Source organism: Podarcis raffonei, chromosome 2 (assembly GCF_027172205.1).
Source record: "Podarcis raffonei isolate rPodRaf1 chromosome 2, rPodRaf1.pri, whole genome shotgun sequence".
Classification (NCBI taxonomy): Eukaryota; Metazoa; Chordata; class Lepidosauria; order Squamata; family Lacertidae; genus Podarcis; species Podarcis raffonei.
This window is the reverse complement of record NC_070603.1, coordinates 28,562,324-28,577,453: the sequence shown is the minus strand read 5'-3', so window position 1 is coordinate 28,577,453 and position 15,130 is coordinate 28,562,324. Positions and strand designations below refer to the sequence as shown.

General features: G+C 45.9%; 1 protein-coding gene across 2 annotated transcripts in view; it reads right to left on the bottom strand.

The window, feature by feature from the left end:
* TTYH2 (tweety family member 2) overlaps positions 1-8,739 on the bottom strand; it is an 82,840-nt gene extending 74,101 nt beyond the window's left edge. Inside the window, exon 1 of one of the 2 annotated variants that reach the window (XM_053375450.1) lies at positions 8,432-8,739. In XM_053375450.1, the coding sequence (XP_053231425.1) occupies positions 8,432-8,563 (132 nt within the window). In that variant the 5' untranslated portion in view covers positions 8,564-8,739. The remainder of the gene's footprint in view (positions 1-8,431) is intronic. The other variant, XM_053375449.1, reaches the window with a different exon arrangement.
* Positions 8,740-15,130: the final 6,391 nt, after the last annotated feature.

The following is a 15,130-nucleotide window of genomic DNA, read 5'->3' as shown; positions in this document are numbered from 1 at the left end:
GCCGGGCTACCTGTGCAAGAGAATGGATGTACCCAAATCAGACATTAAAAACAGCTAAGACTCAGAAATCAGCACAGAAGCAACTCAGGTTTTCCTGGGCATTCAGCAAGACGCTTGCCAGACTTCAGCAAGGAGGTTTCAAAGGGAGATTAAAGCCGCCAAGCTGGAATTCATGTGCTCATTCTAGCCTATCAGACTTGGGCTCAAGAGGGACTGGGAGTGACAGGTTCCCTACTGAACGCAACTGCCCCTCTTCAGGCATACAGGGAAGAAGCTATTCATCTCACTTTGTAAATTCATTAGCAGCCAGGAGCAGGCTACTCCCACCTTGTTTGGCACTTCTACTCTCAACTGGATCTTTTTTTTGCACATGCTCTGCATAGCATTTTAATACAACATCTTCCTCGCACTGCATTTGCTGGCTTTCCTGTATCAACATCCTTCCAGCGGTTGTCATGTGTTTAGCAGCTGGAGAAAACACACTAGCTCAACCCTTGTCCTCCTTCGTAAATTGCAGGATGATTATCTGAAGCAAGAAAGCCTCCAGTACATGTGCAGGTGTCTGCAAGATGGGGAACCCTGGGAAAACAGGGTTCTCTATTGCATGGGGAGCCCATACTGGGAGAAGCAGGCTCACTGCTTCAGACAGTCAAACTCATGGGACAGGGATGATGGTGGCAGAGGTAGGGACCTCATCCCCATCCCATGTTGTTCTCTCCAGCTTCTGAATGCCTGTACAGGGCTTCTCTCTTCCTGTGATCTGTCACTCAAGCAGAACACTTCATGCACCTGATGAAATAGAAAAAACCTTACACCACAATAAATTTGTAATTTTCCAGATGCCCTAGGACTATCTTCATCTCCAAGGCCAACTCAGATCTCAACCGCAATGCCGTTTCAAGCAATTTTGTAGTGAATTAAGGGAAGCCTTATTTTTAGAGAGGTCCAACCCTCCTTGAATACTAACTTATGAGAGAGCAGATTCTTTTTTCCGTTCCTAATATTTGACCAATGCTGGAGCCTCTAGACCAAGTACATTCATTTTCTACAGGCAATTATGCTTATTCTTAATTGGGGTTTTCTGCAAATTCAAACAGATTGGGATTCGGAGAGGTCAAATATAATACCCAAGGGACGATTAACTCTAGTTAAAATCAATGTGTTAGTTTAATTGTGCCACTCCTGACCCACACATTGTGATCTGAATTCTCTATTACTAGCAACGCCTTGTAGCTGTATCTTGAAACCCTGTTTCAGGTTGCACCAGAGATGTTTACCAGCTATCTGTCTTGTGACAACAAGCTTGCAGCAAATCTGTTAACAACTAGGGCACACATTAGGAGGCTGCATTCTCTTTTAGGCTGAGCACGCCCTATCTTAGGGCAGCAGAAACCACCACAAAACTTACCACATCCGTAATGTTTAGTGAGCAAATAGCTGACGATTGCTTATCTACATCAGTCCTTAATGTGGAGAGATAAAAGCCATATCATAGAATCATAGACTTGAAAGGGACTCTGAGGATCATCTAGAGTCCAACTCCTTGCAGTGCAGGAATAGGCAGCTGTCCCATATGGGGATTGATGAACCTGCAACCCTGGCGCTATCAGCACCAGGCTACAACCAACTGAGCTGTATCTTGTCATTGTTGTGAGTGCCAACCCCCAGTTCAAGATATTAGGGCTGGAATCATGCATTGCAAGCTGTTCTCCAATCGAGTTGCAGACCCTCTCTTTCACCTCTGATACTACTCCACAAGGGCCTTCAAACCTTCAGGAGAATGTGGAGGTTTTTTTTGCGGGGGATGTGAGGGACTGCAGTGAGAAAGCAATGGGGCTGAAAACCCTCAGTACTGGGAGCCAATGTAGGTCTTTCAGGACCTGTGTTATATGGTCTCGGCAGCCACTCCCAGTCGCCAGTCTAGCTGCCGCATGGGACAGCTGCGTATTCCTGCCTTGAAGGGACTACAGTGGTACCTCGGGTTAAGAACTTAATTCGTTCCAGAGGTCCGTTCTTAACCTGAAACTGTTCTTAACCTGAAGCACCACTTTAGCTAATGGGGCCTGCTGCTGCCGCACCGCCGGAGCACGATTTCTGTTCTCATCCTGAAGCAAAGTTCTTAACCTGAGGTACTATTTCTGGGTTAGCGGAGTCTGTAACCTGAAGCGTCTGTAACCCGAGATACCACTGTAGCCTGCAACTGCCCTTTAGACTGACTCTTCTCTGTGGAATAAAATATAGCGAAGAATACAGTGGTACCTTGGTTCTCGAAATTAACCCATCCCGGGAGTCCGTTCGACTCCTGAAACGGTTCGAAAACCAAGGTGTGGCTTCCGATTGGCTGCAGGAGCTTCCTGCACTCAATCGGAAGCCGTAGACATTCAGCTTTCAAAAAACGTTTGCAAACCGAAACACTCACTTCTGGGTTTGCGGCGTTTGGGAGCCAAGCTGTTCGGGAATCAAGGTACCACTGTACTTGTTCCTATGGAATAGGTCTATTTTATGTAAACAATGTTGGGGCTTTGCTTCCTGAACCCAAGCCCCATTCATTTCTTTTCCAGGTAAACACCTAAAGACTGGCTGCCGTCATGTCCAGTTCAATGCCATTCTCCGCCTTTTCCTGCTACGGATCTGCCAATGCCATTACCCACTTATGCCTCAAGCTAGAATCGCAGCCAATCACATGCCTCAGCCACACGGGGAATGACTTGAAGTCCTGGATTCAATTAGCCCAGTTTGGATTCAGCATTTCTGCCAACGGAATTGGAAAGCTTTCACCCGCAAGCTGCCAAACCTTCCGCGGACAGAATATTTTGAGACGTGCAACCAGAGGTAGTATGACTTGCACTACACCGTGAATAAAAAATTAATTACGGCAGTGCCGCAATGAAACACAACCACCTGCCAAGGTGGAAGGTAACATCTGACCAATGCAGCATACGAGAAGAACTCAGGTGGGCATCCAACTAGGTAGGCATTCTAAATTTGGGTTAGCAACTTCCAAAGGAACAAACAGTAGTTCCTCTACATTAGAATCACCATGCTGAGGTAATTAATTAGGAAACAAGAAAAGAGCTACTGCTTAAACTACTCTTTGTACTGAAGGTGCCAGTCCTATACAGTGGTACCTCTGGTTACATACTTAGTTCGTTCCAGAGGTCCGTTCTTAACCTGAAAAACCACTTTAGCTAATGGGGCCTCCTGCTGCCACCGCACCGCCACCACACAATTTCTGTTCTCATCCTGAAGCAAAGTTCTTAACCTGAGGTACTATTTCTGGGTTAGCGGAGTCTGTAACCTGAAGCATCTGTAATCTGAAGCGTTTGTAACCTGAGGTACCACTGTAGTACAAAATACATGTATTGGACATAAGAAAAGTCTAGTTTCCAATTAAAATACATGTGTGCACTGAGTGGAAATGGATTGGGTGCTGAGACCCGGCCTAAAAGATTTGTGTTTTTTTAAATGGGAAAATGTGCTCACCCTTTACACACACACACACAGAGAGAGAGAGAGAGAGAGAGAGAGATGTCTAGATATTAACCAGCATGTAGGCTGCTATTATTAGATGCAGAAACTGTGAAGTAAAATGTGAATAAGGCAAGCCATACGTGTGTGGGTGCGTGTGCAAAATGCAGCAGAAGGAATAGAAAACAGAATTTCTGATGATCTCTACTAAAGGGATTGCCAATACAATTCTTAAAGTGACAGCAGAGGCAATACTGCGTTGCCTAGCAGCATGAATCCTTAGATCTTTCACAAGGCTTTGCAGTAGTGTATGCTTCCTTCAAAAGGAAAACGAAAGTATATCTAGCCCAGCAGGTGTTAAGTGCTCGGGATGCAAGCTCCTGCCAGCTATGTACAATCCATAGATAAATCTATTGCTTTATGTAATCTGAACTGAATATATGTATTCATAAAGGACTATAAAAAAAGGAAGTGTTATTGCCTGACCTACACAGACTCGTGAATTAAGATTCTTTCCAACTTACCGGAGGGGTAAAAAAAACACCTAGGTAAATACTATGCCGAACCTGACTTGAATCTTTAAGAAAATAACTTTTATTGAGCCAACTATGTTAGAGAAGGTTTAGTAGGCTTTAAATTGCACAGAAGGCGCCTTCAGGCAGAAAAGCATCTCAGCCAGAGGCGAACTTCAAGCTTGCGGTTCCCACAGTTTCCAGGGAATGAACCTGAGTGACCTTTCCTCTAGTATTCATGAATGGAGCATCTTCCATACAAAGCCTAAGTACTCTGCTTTTCCTGGCCCATATTCTAACAAATTGGCAGCAATAAGGTAGTTGTAAAAAAAGTCACTGACATCTTCATAGCAATTGCAATGAGCTGGCCTACATACCACCAGGCTCTGCAAAAATGATGAGAACCAGACAGCCTCTATTAGAGAGGGAAAGGGAATGGTTCTCACCTTTGAGGCTTTCAGAACTAATTAAGGGCACATTTACATAACTGCAGGACCCTTGGTTATTAATAGTAATTTTGAGGAACTGCCAGCAGGGAAAGAGACTCCCAAATACATCAAAAGGCAAAGTGAGCACTAAACATTGTTACCACAGGTTAAGTAATCACACAGGGAAACTTTGAGACAAGTCCCACAGTGAGGGTCAAGTCCCAGTTGGAACTTGGAGCAGCACACATGTACACAACTTCCTGCCGACAAAGCAATACCAGCTAAACACATACAGTGGTAGCTCGGGTTAAGAACTTAATTCGTTCTGGAGGTCTGTTCTTAACCTGAAACTGTTCTTAACCTGAAGCACCACTTTAGCTAATGGGGCCTCCCGCTGCCGCCGGAGCACGATTTCTGTTCTCATCCTGAAGCAAAGTTCTTAACCCGAGGTACTATTTCTGGGTTAGCGGAGTCTGTAACTGAAGCATCTGTAATCTGAAGCATCTGTAACCCGAGGTACCACTGTATCACACTCCATAATTTCCAAGAGAGCATAGAAGTGAACTAAGCGGGCCTAAGGGATGGTTAAGGACGCAAAGCTACTCCATTTATTTTTATATTGGACAAGGCCTCTTTCTGCAGATAGTTCCTACGGACACTACCTTCCCACTTTTCCATCTTTGGAACGAGCACAAAGCCACCCAAAAGAAATGTTCGTTCCCTAAAGCAGTGGTTTCAAGTCTTTTTTTGTACGGCAACCCATAAGTCCAAATTTACTTTGTGCAGTAACCCATCGCTATATTGTCACATGAATTTTGGACCACAGGTCTTAGGTGGCTATTGGTTTTGTGTATTTAAAATGCAAGTTTGCCCATTTTACAACCATTATGTGAGACGTACATGCAACATACAGAATTTGATGGTATATTTATAGGGCTTACAAAGATAATCATTGTGCTCATGCGAGCGTAAAAACAACCAACACCTGATTGCAGGATATTCCTTGGTAAGTAATATAAATTTGGTGCTTGACCTCTGGAGGCACACTCCATTGTCTCGAGACAGAGAGATTGCAACAACAACTTTATAAATTCATTCACAAAAGCAGTTACACAAGGCCTGTTAAAAATACTTGTACTTCATTGTATCTTATGATTTTTTTCATGATGAAGTTCACTTTGGCAGGTATCAATGGGATGACACAGCTTGCATTTTGCCAAAGAGCAGGTGAGTGCAGGGTTTATTGGTTGTCAGACACAGTATCAGATCCTTCCCGAAACATAGCTTACTTCTGCATTTCAGTCTTCATAGCAGTCGTTGCTGAAAATCCTGCCTCCCAAAGGTAAAGGGACCCCTGACCATTAGGTCCAGTTGTGACCGACTCTGGGATTGCGGCGCTCATCTCGCTTTATTGGCCGAGGGAGCCGGCATACAGCTTCCGGGTCATGTGGCCAGCATGACTAAGCCGCTTCTGGCAAACAAGAGCAGCGCACGGAAACGCCATTTACCTTCCCGCCGGAGCGGTACCTATTTATCTACTTGCACTTTGACGTCCTTTCAAACTGCTAGGTTGGCAGGAGCAGGGACCGAGCAACGGGAGCTCACCCCGTCGTGGGGATTCAAACCGCCGACCTTCTGATCGACAAGCCCTAGGCTCTGTGGTTTAACCCACAGCGCCACCCACAGTCCCAAAGGTATGTGCTACCAAATGGCAGCAGCGCAGATACTTCTTCATCAACAAGTTCAGGCTACTCAGTGGCAACATGAAACCAACATTCTAATAATTTTTGGAAATGCTGTTGTCCTTGAGGGTCCTGTCACATGATAGTTTAACGAGCCATTGTTCTTTCTGCACAAGTGGTGAGATCTGGTTGCAAATGGGCTTCACATACACTCAAATTTCTTTGTTTCTAAGCAAACTACAAATTACCCTTGACTATTAACGGGTTCTGAGATGGTTCACCAGAAAGTGCTCAGACAGGGAGTTTTTTGAGTGAGTATTACAGCTTGCCTCTGATGCAAGCTCTATTAGCACTTTGTGGGAAACCATCCCCAGAAGCGTCACCAGCCAGCAGAGAGTTCCCAATGAGAATCACAGAATCATAAAATTGCAGAGCTGGAAGGGACCACAAGGGTCATCTAGTCCAACCCCCTGCAAGGCAAGAATCTTTCACCCAACACGACCCAGAGATTAAGCAGTCTCATGCTTTACCAGAGTCTTTCAGACATGCGGTTACAAGCAATAATTATTTGGGATTTACTTATAAAGTCCGCAACCCATCTGCACAGGCTTCGCAACTCACTTGTGGGTCAAAACCCACAGGTTAGGAAACACTGTTCTAGACTATCAGCCTAAGAAGACCCACTTAGCCATGAATTTCTCACTGAGTGACCCTCAGATGATCAAGTCACCATCTCTCAGCCTAACCTAACAGGCTTGACGTGAGGGTAAAATGGAGAATCACGTATGCCATCTTGAGATTGGCAGAGGGAGGGGGGTGGGAGAAAAAAAAACCAGAAATGCAATCAATAAAGACCCAGAGCAATGAAGAACTCTGCCACATCATTACCAAAGCAAACCAATATAGAGAGAGTAAAGGAAACACAACAGAACTGGCTCCAAATACAGAGATGACAAAATACAGCAAACACTGTGCATCCAGAATGGATAGCAGCGTATCTGAAGCGTTCAGCTAATCAACGGAAGTTAATGGGATCGCTACTTGCAAATAGATTTCCACCCAAACAAGGATGCACAGGGAACTGAGGGGGAAGATAAAGGATCCAGCTATCTGAAGAGTAGACAAGGAGGGTTTCTAGCATATCACACATGCAAATAAGAGAGAGGGTTAGTTTTGCAGGTTTTTTGGGGGGGGAGTGTTATGTTTTGTGGCCCTGAGGGAGTTGGGGAGAAGAGGGCAGAGTCCAGTTTTGGGGAAGCCAATGGAAAATGTAACTGCCTTTGCATGTGCAAGAGCAGAGCGAAACATAACCTTCAGGCAGGACTCAGAAAGATGCCTTATTAACACAGAGATGCCTGCTTCTTTAAAAAGATTTGCAAAATTCAAATGACAACTCTCATCATCGAATGCGCGCGTCTATTTTAATTTGCAATTCAGGTCAATTCCCCCCAAAAGGGTGATGGGTGGAGGGGATAAAATGCTACACAGCTTAATATTTAAAATCAGAGCCACTGGATCTTGCCCACAGCACAGAGGACACAGGACCTGGCGTGTTTGGGGTTTTTTCCCCCAGGCTGCCCCCCTCCCACCATAGAATCTTAATTACCAGGCGATTGGCTCGGATGCCGCAAAAAGGGGTCAAAAGAGGCACTGCGGGAGACTGGATGCTGGTCTGCTTTACTCCAAAGGAGTACAGGACCGGCGGCCACGAGTCATTTGCGTCCTGATCGGATAGGCACAGGAGCATATATGAAGGTGCGGAAGGCAACAACTGCCCACGAGGATTTCACGAGACCACCACGCTCAGAATAGCCATCGGGGGTGCGGATGGGTGAGCGCAGGGGTGCTAACTTGAATAAAATAGGGGGGAGGGCAAACCCCGCCCCCAATAATCCATCCATCCCAAGACGTGGGGCACCCACACTATTTGAACAATGCCGATCAACTGGGGGTGGGCTCAAATTTTTTGGGGGGGGGGCGGACGGACCTCGGCCCCTAGGAGTTGGGGTAGAAACAAAGCGGGGCATCGATGACGGCACTTGACGGAGTTGCAAGCCCCTTCCATTAGAGGAGGCGTTTTGTCGAGGGCAGGCATTTTGTGGGAAACCGATCGCGGGGGGAAGCCACTCCGGATCTCTCTCCCTCCCTCTTCGGTAGGCCGAGGGATCCAGTCCGGGGGGCTCCCACCGCAGGACCTGGCAACCGCCCCAGAGCTGAAGGTCGCGCTGGGAAGCGCGGGAGGCCCAGCCAAGCGCCGCAGTGGGGTTTTGCATGGAGGGCGCCCCATTCATTCTACCCTACGGGGGAAGAGGATCATGCACCGGGCGGGCGGGCAGCGCACCTGCTGGTAGTCGGCGTCCCTCGGGCGGAAGGCGCTGGAGACCGGTTGCAGGCGGAGGCTCAAGTGGGGCAGCCCGTGCAGCCACGACGCCCACCAGGGCGCCAGGTAGTCGGCCCGCGCCGCAGGCAACATCGCGACCCCGGGCCTGCCGGCTGCAGATGCTGCAGCTGCTCGCCGCCTCCCCGGACAGGCGCCCGCTCCTCCTGCCGCTGCTGCCGCTTCTCGTGCCGCGTCCGCTCTCCGCACGCCGATCGCGGCCCGGCCTCCTTCGCCGTCGCGGAGCAGCGCGCTCGCCAAGCGCCGCCCCTTCTATTCTCCGCGATGGGGAGGCGGGGCAGGGCGGGGACGGGGCGGGGGGCGCAAGCCGGGCCATTCTGGGAGGGAGCGGACGCCCCCTGCGGGATCCGCCCGACTGGCGGGGGCGATGCTTGCAAAGAAGTTCCCAGCAGCACTCCGTCTTCCTTCTCTCCCCACCCCCCAAGCGATTTTTATGCGTGTCAATCCTTATGATGTGGGGCGCATGGTCGCAGCAGGATTTATGCTATATTGGGGGGGGGTGCAGGACATCCACCTGTCATCATCCTCTGTCTGACTCCGTCTAGCACATTAGGAATTTCTTTTGACCTCAAGTGCTGAGAAAAATCTGTCCGAATCTTCCTCCTTTTTTTAAAAAAAGTATTTTTATTAATTTACTTGGTTTTTTTTTTGGATGGGGGCAACTGTCCCCCTGGCTATGGTGGGGCGGGGTGTGCATCTCCGACTCTCATGCAAACATAATCCTGTGTTCTTCCTCTTAATGTCATCTCCTAGTGAGGGGAAGTGAAACATCTACAAGGGAGAGACTGCCCCAACTATGGAATATCCTCTCCAAAGAAAATGCGCCCGGCACAAACTTCATTGTCTTTTAGTCACTGGGCCATAACTCTCTCTCTCTCTATCTATCTATCTATCTGTTAAGTTGTGGGTGAACATATCAGACAACACAGTGATTCTTCAAACACCTCTTGTTTATTCACAGGCCGGAACAGAACTGAACTGAAGGGTTCAGCCAGCCTGCTTATATAGCGCTCCTGTACCACGCAACTGTAACAACTTTCTGTAACTATCCAATCACTGAACGTCACTTTCAATACCTTATTTGCATATATGGACCTGAGTGAAAACTATCTACAGTATCCCCCTGCTGGCCCAGGGTGAGAACTTCAGTACATAACACCATCTATCTATCTATCTATCTATCTATCTATCTATCCATCTATCTTCACTCATTTTTCACACAGTCATTTCACTCAATCACTCAGACATTTCAAAACATGTTTACTATATTAAATATTTCAAACTCTCCTACTGTCTATTGTGCTTTGTATTTCCTGCATGTACTGTTTATTTTTAATTTTTATAACCCTCCTTGGAAATCATTAGCAAAATGCAGCACACAAATGTTTTATAGTTCTCTCTTTAAAAACAAACAAACAAACAAACAAACAAACAAACAAACCCCCACACCTTTCCCACAAACCCTTTGCCCTCAATCCAACTTGTTCAGCACACACCTTGCCTCAAGGAGTCACTGAAGAGGCATGTCAGCAGGGAGAAATGTGTGAGGGGAAGCTGGAAGATTCAGGATAGGCAAGAGGCTTCTTCACACAACAAAGCATGGATTTTGCCCTCACTAGATGTAGCGACAGCCACCATTTTCGATGGTTTTAATTAAAGATGGGACAAATTAATGGGAGGATGAGGCTATCAAACGCTACTAGCCACGACTAAAACTAACCAACTAAAACATTGGTCACCAGCAGCGTTGGTAGAAACCGTTCCAAGAAGAGAGACATTCAAGGTCCCAACGCCTGCATCTGAAACACGTCTTATGTCTTATGACCACAAATAGGAATTCTCTGTCGTTTCTCAGTTGGTAATGAGGAAGTTCTGAATTGGCCGAGGATTGCTTAACTTACAGAGCCTAGCTGCTTCCTAACTTACAGAAAATCACTACTCTGACATACTACTGCCTGCTATGTTGCAAAAGCGCTAATTTTCAGTTTCTCTTCCCATTTAAAAAATAAATAAAGCATGAACCTCACAAAGTCAAGCACTGGGTGCATTCTGCAGGGGACAGATCATGTACAGGAAGCATACACATACAGAATTTATTTTCAGAGAAACAATCAGTGCAATATGGTAAAAGGGTGGGAGCCATCCTGGTCCCTGTCTCTATACCAGGAACTGCTAATTCTCTACCCAGAAAGGGCCGTTGACTCCCCCCACAAAACCAACCTCCCCCCCCCCAAATCCAGCCACATGCAACTCTTCATTCATGTGTTCATTGAATGGTAGTGTCTACATGACGGTTATCCCCACCTTTAGCTTTCTGTGCCGGACTTGAAACACTTGGGTGCGATTTAATGCATACTTTCATAAAAAACCTCTCCCTCGCTGATTATTAACCCAACCCTGACTGGCCTCTGGATTATTGCCAGTATTATTTTTATAATACCTTCAATATATGAATTAAAGTCTATATGGAAGTTGTAGTGCCTCAGTTTTCAACACACTTTCATGTGGGTGGGTGGGAGATCCTGTGTTATAGAGAAGGATCAATAAACCTTATTTTTATAACTTATTTAAGGGCAGTAGAGAAGCAAGCCTTGTGTCCCAGGCTGTTCATCAGACCCTCTTTGACTTTACTAGGTTAACTCAGGAAGTGGGAAGAAAGTGCATAGGGACAGCCATGTGGCAGAGTTGTTTTGTTTCATGCTTTCCATTCATGACCGTGTCCACACTTTCAGGAAGCAACAGATCAGCAGCAACATGGGAAGGGTAGTGTTACCCATTACCAGAACTTGAGCTTTGTCAGTTCCATGGAAATCTGGCAGGGCCAATTATCCTCAAACATCAGTGTGACAGCAGTTTTTAAATATCTGAATGAGAGGCATGGAGGGATGGAGTTTGAGGAAATGAAATAGATTAAACCCAGCTTCTGCAATGACACTGTATCTCCACCTCACTTCAAGGTCTCAGCATCAGCAGAAACAATGGATGGGGAAATCATACAAACCCCAAATAGCAGCTGTTATTTAAGGAATGCAGCCGTGCTAGCTCAGCTTATTTCAGCACCATTTTCTTCCCTGTAGAAATCCTCTTTCTGACATTTGGAGGAGGCTGCTGCGGAAGAGAAAGCAGCGTCTACCCCAGATCTCACTTAGTCCTTTGCCATATACAGCACTTATGGTACCTAATGATCTCTGATCATCTTGCCAGGCTTTGGAATTCTCTTGGGAGTTAGCGAGACCTTGGGCTACATATTGTGAATCGACATTTTTATCAATGTAGTGCAGAAATGGGCAGGCCCCCTAGCAAATCAATAAGAAAAAAAGTTAATTAAATCAGATCTGAGCTGCTAGTCAAAGGAAAGGGAGAAGAGCCATTTTTCACTTTCTAGCAGCACAATTTCTTGGGCAGAGGGATACATGTTCTCTCTCTGAATCATTCTAGAACACAAAATGTCCATCACTGGGGAATACTGCCTGCAGAAAACCATCTTCAGTTACTCTTCTCACTGATTCTAGAGGCTAGCTGCATTAATCGACTGCAGCAAAACTAGTAAGACCATCTAGTTGATACCAGAAAAAGAAGAAAGCGAATTCTCAATTATTTGATTTTCTTGGATTGCCAACACAGAACATTTGCCTGGAGATACTAGTCCATAGGACGTGGGTGGCGCTGTGGTCTAAACCACAGAGCCTAGTGCTTGCTGATCAGAAGGTTGGCGGTTCGAATCCCCTCGACGGGGTGAGCTCCTGTTGTTCGGTCCCAGCTCCCGTCCACCTAGCAGTTCGAAAGCACGTCAAAGTGTAAGTAGATAAATCCGGTGGGAAGGTAATCGGCGTTTCCGTGCACTGCTCTGGTTCACCAGAAGCAGCTTAGTCATGCTGGCCACATGACCCGGAAGCTGTACGCCGGCTCCCTCGGCCAGTAAAGCGAGATGAGCGCCACAACCCCAGAGTCATCCGCAACTGGACCTAACGGTCAGGGGCCCCTTTACCTTTTACTAGTCCATAACAATATTGGTTTTTGTTTTTAAATTTGTTAAAACACACTTGTGGGATGCAGTGCTCATCTATTCTATAAAGTGCAAAGGGAAAACTGAAAATATGTACCTAGAGCACTTATTATGTTGGATGGTACTACAAGTTCTGCTGTTTTAGAAGTAAGCTGTGGAATCACACATTTTAGTTCACTTAAAAATAATAAGATTCGACTCCTTTTAAAATGTAAGACTTCAGTACATATAGTGATTGCACAGTTTAAGGCTTTGATGTTTTGTCTAACATGTGTGTGTTGTGTGTTTATAACATTTAATACAAATAAATGTTTTTGCCCCAATCCCAATAAAATGCTTCCAGTATTTTAACAACCATGTGCTTCTTCTAACATCATCTCAGACCCGGTTGCGGCCATACCTGATACTTCACCCAGTCTCAAGGAGGAAAAGCATTGGTTCACAACCTTGCCACATGCTTCCCCCTCCAACATCACAAAAAGAACTGCCTGTCTTAAGTGGGTCAGACCACTGGTCCATCAAGTTCAATATTATCTACACTTAGCAACAGCTCTCCAGGATTTCAGACAAAGGATGTCTCAACTCTACCTAGAGATGCTGGGAATTGAAGCTTGGGATTTTCAGCTTGCGAAAGAGACACTCTGCCACTGAGTGATGGCCGCAGTTCCGCTCTTGTCTCTTTCCCCTAATGTTGTGACAGTCTGTTCCATCTCTGCACACAGCTCACTTGAGGATTGAACTTTACCTGACATTTAAACACTTCTTTGAAACAAGCTGTATTTGTGAAAAAGCTCTTTAAAAACCTACATTTGGAGGAAAATATTGAGCAGTGGCTCAGCAGGAAACTAGCCAGACTACATAATAGCCCATCCGGCTTTGTAGCCTCTATGAATCACAGTAGCCGTGAGCTGTATTTATAGCTTCCTACGCCTTTGGTTAATAGAGTGTATAAATCCCAAAGCTTTTTCAGCATGATGTCATGACCTCCAGCCTGATGCAATGAATCTTTCACACTCTCCCAACTCAAGGCTTCTTTATAGGGAATGGTAATTATCACACTGCCATTGAGATGGCCCTCTCGACAACTCCAGGATTGTGCTAAACGCAAGTGATATTTGCATGAATAAACAACAATCTTTCCCTAGTTCAAAGACTAGGCATCAGATGTTTTCATGCTACATCTAAATGCCCCTTATTAAACTACCAATGGTCTTGATGGTACCTTTATAACAGATATAGACATACTTCAGAGGATCAACTTGTTTATTTTCACTAATCTTCTTATACCACTTACGCTGCCTTCACAAGCATACCATAAAAGGTCACCTGTTTCAATACATTTATTTATTACTGTGTTCCTGCCAAGCCATATGGAACTACCCCAGCAATTTCCAGACCTTATATACACAACCACATGGAATCCTAGAATCTGTGATGAAAAGGTAATGGCTACATTGACCCATCGGGATGCGGGTGGCGCTGTGGGTTAAACCACAGAGCCTAGGACTTGCCGATCAGAAGGTCAGTATTTCGAATCCCCGCGACGGGGTGAGCTCCTGTTCCTCAGTCCCTGCTCCTGCCAACCTAGCAGTTCGAAAGCACGCCAAAGTGCAAGTAGATAAATAGGTACCGCTCCAGTGGGAAGGTAAACGGCGTTTCCGTGCGCTGCTCTGGTTCGCCAGAAGCGGCTTAGTCATGCTGGCCACATGAGCCGGAAGCTGTATGCCGGCTCCCTTGGCCAGTAAAGCGAGATGAGCACCACAACCCCAGAGTCGTCTGTGACTGGACCGAATGGTCAGGGGTCCCTTTATCTTTACTTTTACATTGACCCATCAGCCTCAGTAATCCTAGCAAAACCAGATGTTCTCTTAAGAATAGCGTGTATTTATGATGTACCTGGACAACTTCCTAAGCGTGTTGAACTTCCCTGTCAAATGTTTCAAAAGATTTCGGCTTCCTGGTTTTATCAACATAAACTTGGGTCCAGATATCTTGTGAACTGAAGGGCACATATGCAATACCTCCGCTGTTGAGACAGGTGATTATATTTACTATTTCTCCATTCCCGTGCGGCACCCTGCAAATGTACATCACCCAACACCAGGTGATGTTGCAGGGTGAAATCTCTGAAAATTCCCTTCCACCTACAGAGTCCCCTGCTCAATCAGATACTGTACTTTTCTGTGGTTGGAAGGAGCTCTTACCACCACACGCAAAAACAAGTCTGGATCCAAGCCATCGTCTGTACACCTGAGATAGCTTGTGAAAAATAGTTTGACTTCTCAGCAGCACAATGTCTTTTGTTTCTGTATTATCGCTTCCTGTTTGTATTCATTCCTCAAGTGCAAACAGAATTTCTTCCAAGCATGTGTTAACAACCTTTAGCAGTAACTACAGCCAGGGGGGAGGTAGGAGTCAAATTTCAGAAAGGTATAAGATTTTATGAGAATCAACCGAAATTGGAAAAAATACAAACATGTGCACACACACACTCACAATCTATGGTGATCTGGTGTTGTGATTTTTGGAGGCAAACAGGAACCTGCTTTCGGAAATGATTAAGAAACCACCCATTTACCACTGCAAGGCAGCTCAATCCTACAAAAGCTGTTCCCACACTCAGTAGACGGGAATGA